Here is a 12,304-nt window from a genome sequence, read left to right as displayed (position 1 = left end):
CTCCTGCCAGAGACACACAAATATATACAAAGTTTTAGCTGATAAGGAGGTGTGCATGCTAATGGAGTAGTCACCACATTGTGGACAGACAGCTTCGCACCACTTTGTGCTGCAGCCAAAGGTTTTATGTGGAGAAGCTGCTGTGACTTGATCCATAACCCGGCAAAAGAGCAGTGAGCAAAAGTTGTGATTTTTCTTCCTAGCCTGGCATGAAAATATGAATAAAATGGTTCTTTCACGTCTCTTGCAGATTGATCTCTGCCAGTTTTTTTCCATGTTACTGAATTATACCAACAGATTTCACAGAATAGCACTATGTGCTTTATTCAGAGTGCGGTCGGTTTCTGTATGCCACAGACTTACATGAAGCTCAGTGATTTGACACAAACCTTTTCATCTTTGGTCTTTGTGTCCCAATTTATCCCACTAACATTAAAGAGACTTTTGCTATGTTAACAACAGCAAGGAGTTGCAGGGAAAGTATCTCATTCTGAGATAAATAAAGCATATGCTGTCTATTATTTGACTCATAGCCTCCGAAAACTTTAGCTTTGGAAGTATGGGGGAAAAAAAATCCCTAACTGAGTGTTTCGCAGTAACCAGAGGTAAAAACCTCGGGAAGAGAAGCAGAGGCACGGCTTATGGAAGTTTGTGCTACCTCACTTTCTTTGAAACGGTTTTATTTTAAAGAATGAGATTCTAACTGCTCGCTTTCTTCTCTGGTGTGGAAGAGACAGTCTGAAGATTAACACTGACTTTCCTGTCTCACGTTAACTTTAAAGTAGAATTTCGAATTTACAAGGAAAAACAAAACTTTCGTGCTCTCAAGGTCCGTTCAGTTCCAGGACTCGGGATTTATTGTCCCCTCTCTACCCAGACTCCACTCTTTTCGCGACAAGACACCTATAGGCGAAAATAGGCTCTTCCACGGCCTCCCAGATGCAGAAAAGAGGAAATTTCGTGGCAGATAAATTAGAAAAAAACCATTTTTTTATCCCCGAAAAAACACAAGCGCAGCCGCGGAGCGGGGCGGGAGGGGCGGGCGGCACCAATCAGAGCCCGCCGCGCCGCTATAAAAGGGGGCGCCGCGAACGCTACCGCTGAGTGCTTCTCCGCGCTGCCGAAATGTCAGAGATTGCCCCGGCTGCAGCGCCGGCCGCCGCGGTCCCCGCCGCCAAGAAGCCGAAGAAGGCGGCGGGCGGTTCCAAAGCCCGCAAGCCGGCGGGCCCCAGCGTCACCGAGCTGATCACCACAACTGTGTCCGCTTCTAAGGAGCGCAAGGGACTCTCTCTCGCCGCGCTCAAGAAGGCGCTGGCCGCCGGCGGCTACGATGTGGAGAAGAACAACAGCCGTATTAAGCTGGGGCTCAAGAGTCTCATCAGCAAGGGCACCCTGGTGCAGACCAAAGGTATTGGTGTGTCTGGGTCTTTCCGCCTCAGCAAGAAGCCAGGAGAAGTGAAGGAAAAAGCCCCCAGGAAGCGGGCAGCTGCAGCCAAGCCTAAGAAGCCAGCGGCCAAGAAGCCCGCCAGCGCTGCCAAGAAGCCCAAGAAGGCTGCGGCGGTGAAGAAGAGCCCCAAGAAGGCCAAGAAAGCTGCCAAGAGCCCCAAGAAGGTGACTAAGGCTGCCAAGCCTAAAAAGGCGGTGACAGCAGCGAAGAGCCCGGCCAAGCCCAAAGCAGCCAAGGTGAAGAAGGCGGCCAAGCCCAAGAGGAAGTAAGCCCCTGTGGAAGAAAATTCTTGTTCCGCACTTAAACCCAATGGTTCTTTTAAGAGCCACCCAACTTTTCTTAAAAGGGCTGAAATGCTGCGGCTGCAACCCGTTTCGGGGAAAGAAAAATGGATGAGGTTTTTAGGGGAATAGCGGTCTGCTGGCAAGAGCGCTTTCAGTTTGGGGACGGGCAGGCAGAGGAGGAGGGTTGGAGCCGCGAATTCCAGGGCTGCTTTAATCCTCCCGCTGCTTACCGGCAAGACAGAAGAAGCGCGCGGGTGACTTTGAAAAGCCGCATGGTGCCGGGATTGGCTGTGGCTTCAGAAGGGCCGAGCTCCTTCCCGGGAGCCCTGTCAGCACCGCTTAGTCCCGCCCGGACGGGAGTCTCCCGGACGGGAGAGAGAACCAACGCGGGGTCGGAGGCGTATATGGACAGGGCTGCGTCCCTGCAGTTGCTGCGGGTGTTCCGCTGTCGGTCTCCGCCGAGCATTTTAAATGGGGCAGCAATTTTTTTGCTACTTTAATGAAGTTTAAGCTCTTTTTTCGACGTTGTTGGTGGCTCTGAAAAGAGCCTTTGGGTTTCTCTGGGAAAAAACTTCCCTGGCATTTCTCTTTGGCGTTCACTTGGCTTTAGCCTTGTGGCTGTCGGTCTTCTTGGGCAGCAGCACGGCCTGGATGTTGGGCAGCACCCCGCCCTGCGCAATGGTCACCTTGCCCAGCAGCTTGTTGAGCTCCTCGTCGTTGCGGATGGCCAGCTGCAGGTGGCGGGGGATGATGCGCGTCTTCTTGTTGTCGCGGGCCGCGTTGCCCGCCAGCTCCAGGATCTCGGCCGTCAGGTACTCCAGCACGGCCGCCAGGTACACCGGGGCGCCGGCGCCCACCCGCTCCGCGTAGTTGCCCTTGCGCAGCAGCCGGTGCACGCGGCCCACGGGGAACTGCAGCCCGGCCCGCGACGAGCGCGACTTGGCCTTGGCCCGCGCCTTCCCGCCCTGCTTCCCGCGGCCGGACATCACAGCGACTCAGCCAAGCGACGATCACAACAGCTCTGCAAAACTACACCAACCTGCTCCTAGTTGCGCCCGCCAGCCCGCTTATATCCGGCTCGGGCGGAGCGGCGGCGCCTTCGCTGATAGGCTGCGAAGGAGGCCTTGCTTCGGCAGCCAATGGGAACGCGAATCGAGAGCTGTCCAATAGCAAAGCTTAGCGCAGAGTGACGACCTCAAGTACAACTTCCAACCAATGGCGATGTGCCGCTGCCGAGCTACTCTTTTACATAGCGGTGCTATAAAAAGGGCTCCCGCGGGCGGTGGTGTTACCCGGTGCTCTGTTGTCGCTGCGTGTTGGTGAGTGAGGGACGCGCGTTTGCTGCGATGCCTGAGCCGGCCAAGTCCGCCCCCGCGCCCAAGAAGGGCTCCAAGAAGGCCGTCACTAAGACGCAGAAGAAGGGCGACAAGAAGCGTAAGAAGAGCCGCAAGGAGAGCTACTCGATCTACGTGTACAAGGTGCTGAAGCAGGTGCACCCCGACACGGGCATCTCGTCCAAGGCCATGGGCATCATGAACTCCTTCGTCAACGACATCTTCGAGCGCATCGCGGGCGAGGCCTCGCGCCTGGCGCACTACAACAAGCGCTCCACCATCACCTCGCGGGAGATCCAGACGGCCGTGCGGCTGCTGCTGCCCGGCGAGCTGGCCAAGCACGCCGTCTCCGAGGGCACCAAGGCTGTCACCAAGTACACCAGCTCCAAGTAATCTGCCTCTGCACCCTCTGCCAGACCTGCTACCCCCAAAGGCTCTTTTAAGAGCCACCCACCTTTTCAGTAAAAGAGCCGACGCTGGGGTCACTTGTTCTTGGCTGTCCCAGGTACTTCCTAGGAAAGGGAGCAATAATAGTGTGAAAGCTCTGTCAGTTGTAAGGAACCTGCGATGTACTTGTTTGCGGTAAACGATGTGCGTCTCTGGAGCAGAGAACGCTCGCGATTACATAAAAATATCCCGAGAGCCTGCTTCACTTTTGCGTCTGGTTTGGGGGCAGGGGGTTAAACAATAAACGAACGATGGAGGAGTTCTCTTTAAATGCTTTTTCCCCGTGAGGCACTCGAACGGAAGACGTGTGAAACGAGCACATCGAAAGCACAGACAGTTCAAGATAACCGTGTGCTTGCTTTTTCCCACCCCCCCCACCCCCCCCGCAAAGAGCCCCGGGCTGGATCCCTCCACACCTTTAGCGTTCTCGCTGTCGACCGGGGGAAGCAAAACCGAGCGCTTCACGGCGTTCTCGCCCCCGAACCGCACAGCCCCGCCCGTGGCCCCGAGCACGGTCTGCCTCCCCCGGCGCCCTTCCCCGGCTCTCTCCCTCCACCGCCCTGTTTCCCCGCGCCCCGTGAATCCAGCAGCCCGCGGGAGCAGGGAGCGGGCGGGAGGACCGGGACACGCATAGCTGCCGGGCTCGGTCTGACCTGAATGAGGACTGCACGGAGCTCCCCAACAAGGAAGGCCCGGCCCGGCGCGACGCAGCTCCTGAGAGGGCGGTGGTTGGTCGCGGCCGCGCTCGCGGCTCGGAGCCCGTCCTCTTTTCACCAAGGCGCGCCCCTCCGAAGAGAGCCGGGACTTAAACCGGGGCAGGGGAGCAGCCAGGAAACGTTCGCCTTACGCGAAACGTCTGCTGCCACCCGCGCCTACAGCGTTCCTGCCGCGGCCCTAAACCAAATGCGGTTCCTGAGTGGGAGGAAACAGCGAGCATTCAGGGGACAATGAGGCTGCCGCGCGTAGGACCCTTTGCTAGCAGTCCCGATGCCGGGGGTGGGGGAGCGAGTTGGGAAGAGGCCGAGGCCAAGGCGTGGGCGGCGGGACCCTGCTACACGCATCTCCTGCGGTGGTTCCTGCCACGTCCCGCCGCCCAAACCGCTCTTCGTGGGGACGGCCCACGCTTTCCTCCTTAGACAGCGAGGGAGCCGGCACTAAAGCCGGGGGAGGGGGGGGCGGAAAAGAGCAAGCGGCCGGGCCGGGGCAGTCCGCGGCGGGAGGGGGAAAGGCGGGCCTGTTCAGCGGCTCTGGAGACGAAGGGGGTGGAGCGGGGCGGGGGAAGGGCGGGTTTCCCGCCAGCGAGACGCGGGCTTTTCGAATACTCGCACCGCCCAATGGCAGCCGGTCTCGCGCGGACGGCCAATCGGCAGCGAGCTTCGGCTATAAATACCGCCGCCGCGGAGCTCCTGCCACGGCTCGGTTTTTGGTGGCTGGGAGTGCGTGGTGGTGAGTGTGGAGTTATGGCGCGCACGAAGCAGACGGCGCGTAAGTCGACGGGCGGGAAGGCGCCCCGCAAGCAGCTGGCCACCAAGGCGGCCCGCAAGAGCGCGCCGGCCACGGGCGGCGTGAAGAAGCCGCACCGCTACCGGCCCGGCACGGTGGCGCTGCGCGAGATCCGGCGCTACCAGAAGTCGACGGAGCTGCTGATCCGCAAGCTGCCCTTCCAGCGGCTGGTGCGCGAGATCGCGCAGGACTTCAAGACCGACCTGCGCTTCCAGAGCTCGGCCGTGATGGCGCTGCAGGAGGCGAGCGAGGCCTACCTGGTGGGGCTCTTCGAGGACACCAACCTCTGCGCCATCCACGCCAAGCGCGTCACCATCATGCCCAAGGACATCCAGCTGGCCCGGCGCATCCGCGGCGAGCGCGCCTGAGGCTTCTGCTGCAGCCCCTCCCCGGTTCCAGCAGACACTGAGGCAGCCCGCATAGACCCAAAGGCTCTTTTAAGAGCCACTACATGCACAATAAAAAGAGCTGTAATTCTTTGGAACTATGAAAATGTAACAATTCGAGCCATGGAATCACTTCACTTTTGATTACAGTGCGGTGGACTTTGGCCCCCGTAAGCTGCTTAAAGCCCATTTACACTGTAATACGAGCACTGAAAAAGCCTTTACTAAATTGCACAGCAATAACAGCTCTTTTTATTGTGCACGTAGTGGCTCTTAAAAGAGCCTTTGGGTCTATGCGGGCTGCCTCAGTGTCTGCTAGAACCGGGGAGGGGCTGCAGCAGAAGCCTCAGGCACGCTCGCCGCGGATGCGCCGGGCCAGCTGGATGTCCTTGGGCATGATGGTGACGCGCTTGGCGTGGATGGCGCAGAGGTTGGTGTCCTCGAAGAGCCCCACCAGGTAGGCCTCGCTCGCCTCCTGCAGCGCCATCACGGCCGAGCTCTGGAAGCGCAGGTCGGTCTTGAAGTCCTGCGCGATCTCGCGCACCAGCCGCTGGAAGGGCAGCTTGCGGATCAGCAGCTCCGTCGACTTCTGGTAGCGCCGGATCTCGCGCAGCGCCACCGTGCCGGGCCGGTAGCGGTGCGGCTTCTTCACGCCGCCCGTGGCCGGCGCGCTCTTGCGGGCCGCCTTGGTGGCCAGCTGCTTGCGGGGCGCCTTCCCGCCCGTCGACTTACGCGCCGTCTGCTTCGTGCGCGCCATAACTCCACACTCACCACCACGCACTCCCAGCCACCAAAAACCGAGCCGTGGCAGGAGCTCCGCGGCGGCGGTATTTATAGCCGAAGCTCGCTGCCGATTGGCCGTCCGCGCGAGACCGGCTGCCATTGGGCGGTGCGAGTATTCGAAAAGCCCGCGTCTCGCTGGCGGGAAACCCGCCCTTCCCCCGCCCCGCTCCACCCCCTTCGTCTCCAGAGCCGCTGAACAGGCCCGCCTTTCCCCCTCCCGCCGCGGACTGCCCCGGCCCGGCCGCTTGCTCTTTTCCGCCCCCCCCTCCCCCGGCTTTAGTGCCGGCTCCCTCGCTGTCTAAGGAGGAAAGCGTGGGCCGTCCCCACGAAGAGCGGTTTGGGCGGCGGGACGTGGCAGGAACCACCGCAGGAGATGCGTGTAGCAGGGTCCCGCCGCCCACGCCTTGGCCTCGGCCTCTTCCCAACTCGCTCCCCCACCCCCGGCATCGGGACTGCTAGCAAAGGGTCCTACGCGCGGCAGCCTCATTGTCCCCTGAATGCTCGCTGTTTCCTCCCACTCAGGAACCGCATTTGGTTTAGGGCCGCGGCAGGAACGCTGTAGGCGCGGGTGGCAGCAGACGTTTCGCGTAAGGCGAACGTTTCCTGGCTGCTCCCCTGCCCCGGTTTAAGTCCCGGCTCTCTTCGGAGGGGCGCGCCTTGGTGAAAAGAGGACGGGCTCCGAGCCGCGAGCGCGGCCGCGACCAACCACCGCCCTCTCAGGAGCTGCGTCGCGCCGGGCCGGGCCTTCCTTGTTGGGGAGCTCCGTGCAGTCCTCATTCAGGTCAGACCGAGCCCGGCAGCTATGCGTGTCCCGGTCCTCCCGCCCGCTCCCTGCTCCCGCGGGCTGCTGGATTCACGGGGCGCGGGGAAACAGGGCGGTGGAGGGAGAGAGCCGGGGAAGGGCGCCGGGGGAGGCAGACCGTGCTCGGGGCCACGGGCGGGGCTGTGCGGTTCGGGGGCGAGAACGCCGTGAAGCGCTCGGTTTTGCTTCCCCCGGTCGACAGCGAGAACGCTAAAGGTGTGGAGGGATCCAGCCCGGGGCTCTTTGCGGGGGGGGTGGGGGGGGTGGGAAAAAGCAAGCACACGGTTATCTTGAACTGTCTGTGCTTTCGATGTGCTCGTTTCACACGTCTTCCGTTCGAGTGCCTCACGGGGAAAAAGCATTTAAAGAGAACTCCTCCATCGTTCGTTTATTGTTTAACCCCCTGCCCCCAAACCAGACGCAAAAGTGAAGCAGGCTCTCGGGATATTTTTATGTAATCGCGAGCGTTCTCTGCTCCAGAGACGCACATCGTTTACCGCAAACAAGTACATCGCAGGTTCCTTACAACTGACAGAGCTTTCACACTATTATTGCTCCCTTTCCTAGGAAGTACCTGGGACAGCCAAGAACAAGTGACCCCAGCGTCGGCTCTTTTACTGAAAAGGTGGGTGGCTCTTAAAAGAGCCTTTGGGGGTAGCAGGTCTGGCAGAGGGTGCAGAGGCAGATTACTTGGAGCTGGTGTACTTGGTGACAGCCTTGGTGCCCTCGGAGACGGCGTGCTTGGCCAGCTCGCCGGGCAGCAGCAGCCGCACGGCCGTCTGGATCTCCCGCGAGGTGATGGTGGAGCGCTTGTTGTAGTGCGCCAGGCGCGAGGCCTCGCCCGCGATGCGCTCGAAGATGTCGTTGACGAAGGAGTTCATGATGCCCATGGCCTTGGACGAGATGCCCGTGTCGGGGTGCACCTGCTTCAGCACCTTGTACACGTAGATCGAGTAGCTCTCCTTGCGGCTCTTCTTACGCTTCTTGTCGCCCTTCTTCTGCGTCTTAGTGACGGCCTTCTTGGAGCCCTTCTTGGGCGCGGGGGCGGACTTGGCCGGCTCAGGCATCGCAGCAAACGCGCGTCCCTCACTCACCAGCACGCAGCGACAACAGAGCACCGGGTAACACCACCGCCCGCGGGAGCCCTTTTTATAGCACCGCTATGTAAAAGAGTAGCTCGGCAGCGGCACATCGCCATTGGTTGGAAGTTGTACTTGAGGTCGTCACTCTGCGCTAAGCTTTGCTATTGGACAGCTCTCGATTCGCGTTCCCATTGGCTGCCGAAGCAAGGCCTCCTTCGCAGCCTATCAGCGAAGGCGCCGCCGCTCCGCCCGAGCCGGATATAAGCGGGCTGGCGGGCGCAACTAGGAGCAGGTTGGTGTAGTTTTGCAGAGCTGTTGTGATCGTCGCTTGGCTGAGTCGCTGTGATGTCCGGCCGCGGGAAGCAGGGCGGGAAGGCGCGGGCCAAGGCCAAGTCGCGCTCGTCGCGGGCCGGGCTGCAGTTCCCCGTGGGCCGCGTGCACCGGCTGCTGCGCAAGGGCAACTACGCGGAGCGGGTGGGCGCCGGCGCCCCGGTGTACCTGGCGGCCGTGCTGGAGTACCTGACGGCCGAGATCCTGGAGCTGGCGGGCAACGCGGCCCGCGACAACAAGAAGACGCGCATCATCCCCCGCCACCTGCAGCTGGCCATCCGCAACGACGAGGAGCTCAACAAGCTGCTGGGCAAGGTGACCATCGCGCAGGGCGGGGTGCTGCCCAACATCCAGGCCGTGCTGCTGCCCAAGAAGACCGACAGCCACAAGGCTAAAGCCAAGTGAACGCCAAAGAGAAATGCCAGGGAAGTTTTTCCCAGAGAAACCCAAAGGCTCTTTTCAGAGCCATCTACTATATCGCTGAAGGGCTAAATTGCTTTGAATGCGGTTGGAAACGCTTGAAAAACAGCGGAAGTATTGTGTTTCTTACTAAATAAATCTTAATGAATTATTTTTAAAGTTCTATTAGGCCGTTTTTAAATATGTCTAGTAAGTTTTCCCCTGCCCCATCCCGGCATACTTACCACTGTGGTGAACAATCGAGTAGCAAGTGAAAACCGCCCCCACCCCTCCCTTCTGCTTCTCCTTTCACGTAGTCGTACACATGGATGCGGAAAAGAAAGCGTTAAGTACCATTTACAAAACTGTGTTTAAAAAACAAAAGGAATTTCAAGTCTCTAGGAATTTCAAGTCTCTAAGTACTTAAGCCGCCTTGAAGCAACGTCGATCCTCAAAGGGGTCAACAATCTCCCCAGTGTTGTAACAAGATAATTATCAGAGCAGTATGAAGGGCCGCTCCTAAAGCGGTGAAGTTCCTCCCTGTCACAGCGCACGCTTTATAAGCTTCTGTATGGGGCACTCCAAGGCTAATAGCGCCTTCGCTAATAAACCCCATTTCCAGCATTTAGCCACGACACAAAAGAAAAGTCCCTTATTTCAGCTCTTTTTGAGAAAACTTGGGTGGCTCTTAAAAGAGCCGTTGGGTCTAAGTGCGGAACAAGAGCTTTTTTCCACGGGGGCTTACTTCTTCTTGGGTGCTGCCTTCTTCGCCTTCGCTGCTTTGGGCTTGGCTGCCTTGGGCTTGGCTGCCTTGGGCTTCACTGCCTTTGCCTTAGCCGGGCTCTTCGCTGCTGCTGCCGCCTTTTTGGGCTTGGCAGCCTTAGTCACCTTCTTGGGGCTCTTGGCAGCTTTCTTGGCCGCGGTGGCCGCCGGCTTCTTGGCCTTCTTGGGGCTCTTCTTCGCTGTCACCGCCTTCTTGGGCTTCTTGGCAGCGCTGGCGGGCTTCTTGGCCGCCGGCTTCTTGGGCTTGGCTGCGGCCGCCCGCTTCTTGGGGGCTTTTTCCTTCACTTCTCCTGGCTTCTTGCTGAGGCGGAAAGAGCCGGAGGCGCCGGTGCCCTTGGTCTGCACCAGGGTGCCCTTGCTGACGAGACTCTTGAGCCCCAGCTTGATGCGGCTGTTGTTCTTCTCCACATCGTAGCCGCCGGCGGCCAGCGCCTTCTTGAGCGCGGCGAGGGAAAGCCCCTTGCGCTCCTTGGAGGCGGACACGGCCTTGGTGATCAGCTCGGTGACGCTGGGGCCCGCCGGCTTGCGGGCTTTGGAGCCGCCCGCCGCCTTCTTCGGCTTCTTGGCGGCAGCTTTGGCGGCGGGCGCCGGAGTGGCGGCGGGCGCTGCCTCAGCAGCTGGGGCAGGAGCAGTCTCCGACATGCCGACAGCGGACGGATGCACGGTGGCTGCAGCAGCTGCACCGGCGCCCTCATTTATAGCAGCGCTGTGGGTGCTGATTGGTGCGTTGCCGAGCCCGCCCCTCCCCGCCGCTTCGGGCTCTGCCGCTCGGCTTGTGTTTCTTCCTCCTCAAAAAAGTGCGTTTTTCGTAAAAAAACCGTGACCGCGGCACCTCATTTCTTAGTAGTGTTGCTGGGGACAGAAGATATTTTTGTCTTTTGGCGTTTCTTTTAGCTGAGAGTTAAAATGAATTTCAGGCAAGCCAATAATCCCTGAGTTTGGGTATTGCACGCCGAGCTGGACGGTGAGATTTTTATTTTTCCTTTTGAATTAAAACTTCCCTTCTGACAGCTCTGTCACAGTGGCAGCGGATTCATGTTCCTGAGACAGTTTTTCATCAACGTAGTGCAAAATGGAGGTAATCCCGAGACATTTACTTAGCGTAAATTAGCTTTGAAAAGAAGCAAGTAACACAAAGTAGCCACTCGGCTCTGTATCTGGGTTATGAGTTGTTTCCCGTAACACGGCTTCATCTCTTAAAAGTAATGAAACCTTTGGACATTGTGCCCTATTTAGCTCTACTCGGAGCTAATAAAAAGTAAAACAAAGACATTTTTCACCAGAAATGTTAATGTGAAAAACAGCTCTCTTTAATTAGCAGGTTCCTTGAACATCTCATAAGAACGTGTAGAAATTCTTTCACTGTTTCCTGCAGTTTTCTGCATTCTTGTATTAATTTTTTGATGAACTATATTTCCATTTTCCTCCAAAATACTTCTTTTGATTAAGCAGAATAGGTAAACACATTCATTTGTATGTTCTTATTTTAAGATAGATTATTTTTGTGCTTGCTTTTACACTGTACTTCAGGCATTTTGTCAGCCAGAATCAGTAGTTGTGCAAAAAAAAAAAAAATCAAAATATCTTGTGCATGTTTTCTTTATGAAAAACAGAGGTAAGGCTGCAGGTATTTCTTTAATAAAATGGTATAAATTAAGTGGCTGAATGAAACAATTGTGTTCTCAGAATTGCCAAGATAAATTAGGGCATGGCTTTTTCCAGCCCATGAGTTTTGTGATGTGGGATAAACTGAATACACATATAATGATTTTTTTCTTGGGATGAGTTGGATAGAGGACTGTCATGTGCAAAAGAATGTAGTAGTACAATGTGGGAAAGAACAGGAGACCCTGGTGATTATTTCATATGATTGAAAATGCAGTCATTTGGCTTCTTTCACTTTTTCTTTTGAGAATGCAATATCACGCACCATCTTGTGGAGTTTTGGTGATGGCGGGGGTCAGTTTTAAGAGCTTGTTTGTGGTGCTGGTTTACCATGACTAGGGTACACATAAAGTGTGAGAAACTGCCAAGAGATGTGGTAGCATTTCAGAGGTGCTTTTGTCTAGAGAAGACCAACAGCAGAATAATATCATATGAGAGAGTATAAAAACACAGGATCATGTGGATTTGGAGCCAACATCTGTACTGATTCACAGTGGTTTCACCTGCTGACCCCCCTGTGGATTATGGGTTGTGATCTACATTGTCACGGAAGTGAATCTATTGGGAAGGACACATACCAATGAGGAGAAATTTCTGGGGACTAGTTCTGTAGCATACATATTTCCTTCAAATTCTCCGTCTTACTCCATTCTACTTGCTCATATCAGAGTCATTCCACTAGCAGCTTTACCTCTAAATTATTTTGATCCTTTGCAAATGCATTTTCCTGGGTTTGGGGTAGGCCTCTATCCTTCTTCCAAACACCTGATGTAGCAGGACCGTCCTGCAGCTTTCCTAAAAGCTCATTTTTCTGGTCCTCCAAAATTTTGACCACATATCTGGAGTTGGTAATTTTGTTTTTTACAGTCATGGACAGTTAGGTTTAGGCCTAGCAAAGGAGGAAATGCAAAGAGATCTTGCAAATGTTATCAGGTGGAGGAGAGGAAGGAGGAATTAATTTTGTAAGTGCTCTTTAATTCCTTTAATTTAATGGACAACCTTATTAAAAAGAAAAGTTCATTACTTTTTTCAAATATTATCTTAAAGAAAAAAGATCTT

The 12,304-nt window shown here is 56.4% G+C and overlaps 8 protein-coding genes across 10 annotated transcripts in view; 4 read left to right on the top strand and 4 right to left on the bottom strand.

Annotated features, from left to right (window-relative positions):
- Positions 1-1,125: 1,125 nt before the first annotated feature.
- On the top strand, positions 1,126-1,716 carry LOC132316909 (histone H1.10-like). The gene has a single exon (XM_059816694.1). It carries the CDS (start codon positions 1,126-1,128, stop codon positions 1,714-1,716), a length of 591 nt encoding a protein of 196 aa, XP_059672677.1.
- A 541-nt stretch (positions 1,717-2,257) lies between these two features.
- Positions 2,258-2,717, bottom strand: LOC132316982 (histone H2A-IV). Of its 2 annotated transcripts, XM_059817303.1 has the most exons (2): positions 2,637-2,717; positions 2,258-2,531 (listed from the first exon to the last, which is right to left on the bottom strand). In XM_059817303.1, exons 1-2 carry the CDS (start codon positions 2,715-2,717, stop codon positions 2,328-2,330), a joined length of 285 nt encoding a protein of 94 aa, XP_059673286.1. In that variant the 3' UTR covers positions 2,258-2,327. The 2 variants fall into 2 exon arrangements, with proteins under 2 accessions (XP_059673286.1, XP_059673283.1); XM_059817300.1 differs by having other exon boundaries at positions 2,258-2,717.
- A 315-nt stretch (positions 2,718-3,032) lies between these two features.
- On the top strand, positions 3,033-3,488 carry LOC132316993 (histone H2B 1/2/3/4/6). The gene has a single exon (XM_059817347.1). It carries the CDS (start codon positions 3,078-3,080, stop codon positions 3,456-3,458), a length of 381 nt encoding a protein of 126 aa, XP_059673330.1. The 5' UTR covers positions 3,033-3,077; the 3' UTR covers positions 3,459-3,488.
- Positions 3,489-4,972: 1,484 nt separating this feature from the next.
- Positions 4,973-12,304, top strand: part of LOC132316987 (histone H3-like) — a 42,807-nt gene continuing 35,475 nt past the window's right edge. Inside the window, exon 1 of the mRNA XM_059817337.1 lies at positions 4,973-5,305. Within this exon, the coding sequence (XP_059673320.1) occupies positions 4,973-5,305 (333 nt within the window). The remainder of the gene's footprint in view (positions 5,306-12,304) is intronic.
- Positions 5,748-6,158, bottom strand: LOC132316988 (histone H3). Its single transcript, XM_059817339.1, has one exon. The coding sequence runs from the start codon at positions 6,156-6,158 to the stop codon at positions 5,748-5,750; it is 411 nt and encodes a 136-aa protein (XP_059673322.1).
- On the bottom strand, positions 7,643-8,062 carry LOC132316996 (histone H2B 1/2/3/4/6). Its single transcript, XM_059817351.1, has one exon. It carries the CDS (start codon positions 8,051-8,053, stop codon positions 7,673-7,675), a length of 381 nt encoding a protein of 126 aa, XP_059673334.1. The 5' UTR covers positions 8,054-8,062; the 3' UTR covers positions 7,643-7,672.
- Positions 8,414-8,827, top strand: LOC132316990 (histone H2A-IV). 2 transcript variants are annotated; one of them, XM_059817343.1, is made up of 2 exons: positions 8,414-8,494; positions 8,600-8,827. In XM_059817343.1, the coding sequence occupies exons 1-2, from the start codon at positions 8,414-8,416 to the stop codon at positions 8,801-8,803; spliced, it is 285 nt and encodes a 94-aa protein (XP_059673326.1). In that variant the 3' UTR covers positions 8,804-8,827. The 2 variants fall into 2 exon arrangements, with proteins under 2 accessions (XP_059673326.1, XP_059673325.1); XM_059817342.1 differs by having other exon boundaries at positions 8,414-8,827.
- Positions 9,539-10,222, bottom strand: LOC132316985 (histone H1.11L). The gene has a single exon (XM_059817335.1). The coding sequence runs from the start codon at positions 10,220-10,222 to the stop codon at positions 9,539-9,541; it is 684 nt and encodes a 227-aa protein (XP_059673318.1).

The sequence above is a fragment of the Gavia stellata genome, chromosome 4, assembly GCF_030936135.1.
Source record: "Gavia stellata isolate bGavSte3 chromosome 4, bGavSte3.hap2, whole genome shotgun sequence".
In the NCBI taxonomy this organism is placed as follows: domain Eukaryota; kingdom Metazoa; phylum Chordata; class Aves; order Gaviiformes; family Gaviidae; genus Gavia; species Gavia stellata.
This window is presented reverse-complemented; position numbering and strand designations above follow the sequence as displayed.